Source organism: Mesitornis unicolor, unplaced genomic scaffold (assembly GCF_000695765.1).
Source record: "Mesitornis unicolor isolate BGI_N332 unplaced genomic scaffold, ASM69576v1 scaffold31352, whole genome shotgun sequence".
NCBI lineage: Eukaryota > Metazoa > Chordata > Aves > Mesitornithiformes > Mesitornithidae > Mesitornis > Mesitornis unicolor.
Window position 1 is genome coordinate 54,376 of NW_010167657.1, and position 1,857 is coordinate 56,232.

The following is a 1,857-nucleotide window of genomic DNA, read 5'->3' on the forward strand; positions in this document are numbered from 1 at the left end:
AACCTTGGCTTGTAGAGAGGAGGTGACGTGTTCCAGCTGCTGGATGCATTTGAGCCCCACTGAGTTTGGAGTTGAACCACACCAGCTGCAGCACCTTCACACCCACCCTTGATTTGTCCTGTGAGTGCAGTGATTCCCTGAGTGTTTTTCTGGGAATGGTCTCAAAATACCTCATTCAGGATTTTATGGATGCTCCTCCTTTCCAGCCTGCACTTGCTGCTGGTGGGACTGAGGTGTGGAAAGTGGCTTCATGAAATCAGTGGCGCGGACTGGGTGGAAGCGGTGCCTCAGCAAGGGCCGCGCTGGCTCCCGCCCTGTGCTGCGGTCCCCAGACCACGCTGCTGGTGAGCAGCCCTAGGACACTGCACAGAGGACCTGTTGCCTGCGGCTCAGGGAAAGTACAATACCTTTTGTGCTACAACAGCAAGCCTCAGCCTTTTGACTAGAGGTACCACAGCTGAGCTTCCTGTAACGGACTGCTGAATTGCATGTATGAACTTGCTTTTCTCGTTAAACTCCTGCCCCCGCCTCAGAAATAATTCCCAGCAGCGCTTTCCTCCCCAGCCCCAGCGTTACACAATTGCTCATGGAAAACTGCAGTGCAGTCTTTAAATGTTTCCAGTATTTAAGTCCATTCTGTCTATATAAACTATTTTTTTGCCTTTTAAGAAATAAACAAAATCTGTCATAGATTTGAGGGTCTGTAAGCAGCATAAACCAAACTCCCTTGCCAGTACTGCCAGTTCATTCTGACTGCACCAGAAAAACCAAATCCAGCACTAAAACAACCACCAAAAGCCAGGATTCTAAGTTACATGTAACTGCTCCTGTCTTTTCATATTTGCACGAAGCTTTGAGATGAAATCTTTGCTCCTGAAAGGGGAAACTCAGCTGAGAAGCCGGTGTTGGAGAGGACTGGCGAGTTATCTCCCAGGCGGTTCCCTCCAGCCACCGCAGGCCCTCCCTTGGTGTGGTTTATGGGGCTGTATTGGGTACAGAGTGGTGGGGGCAGGTTTGCCTGGTGGCCCTAAGCATAGACTTGAGAGTGGGGACAGGTTGCTGCTGTTCCCAACTCTGTCCATCTCCTTTTGTACCATGATTGCTGCTTCTCTAAAACATAATGTATCTTATTTGGGCCAATTTTGTCACCCTTTCTTGAGGTGTCCAGTGGGAAGGTGCTGGTAGATGACGAATGACACGCCAGCCTGTATTAGTGACTTGTTTCCTTAGATAAGCTGTTCATCAAATAATTTCTCCTCCTTGCTTCCCATTTCTAGGGTTTTTGCCAAATTATTTACTACCTCCCTATGAGGAAGTGGTGAACCGCCCGCCGACCCCCCCCCCACCATACAGTGCCTTACATCAGCAGTGCGTCCCAGCAGGCAGCAGTAGCACAATCCCGGACACGCCAAGAAACCTGCAGCCGGCGCAGAGCAGCGCAGCAGCACCCGGTGGCAATAACAGCAGCACTGACAACACCAGCTCCTCCGGCCCAGGGGACACTGAGCCCTCCACCACCACGCTGGTCGAGAGAGCAGTTGCCAAAATGCAAACCGTCGAGCCCGGAGGCACCAGCACGGGAGCCGAGCTAGCGGAGAGGGACGGTCCCGACAAGGATACGGAGTGCAAGGAGGAACTGCTGAAAGGTTACAGCTCTGAGAGCTTAGAGCAAAGCAGCGCCATTCCTGAGGCGAAGGACAAGACACCGGGCAGGCAGCGCCGTTTCACCGGCGACTCGGGCATCGAGGTCTGCGTATGCAACCGGGGCCACCACGACGACGACCTCAAGGAGTTTGACGGGCTCATCGATGATGCGCTGGACGGGCCCCTGGACTTCTGCGACAGCTGCAGCAGGCG

General features: G+C 53.2%; 1 protein-coding gene across 1 annotated transcript in view; it reads left to right on the forward strand.

Annotated features, from left to right (window-relative positions):
- Positions 1-1,857, forward strand: part of WBP1L (WW domain binding protein 1-like) — a 22,888-nt gene that overhangs the window by 20,853 nt on the left and 178 nt on the right. The window contains exon 4 of the mRNA XM_010178768.1: positions 1,278-1,857. This exon is cut by the window's right edge and continues 178 nt beyond it. Within this exon, the coding sequence (XP_010177070.1) occupies positions 1,278-1,857 (580 nt within the window). The remainder of the gene's footprint in view (positions 1-1,277) is intronic.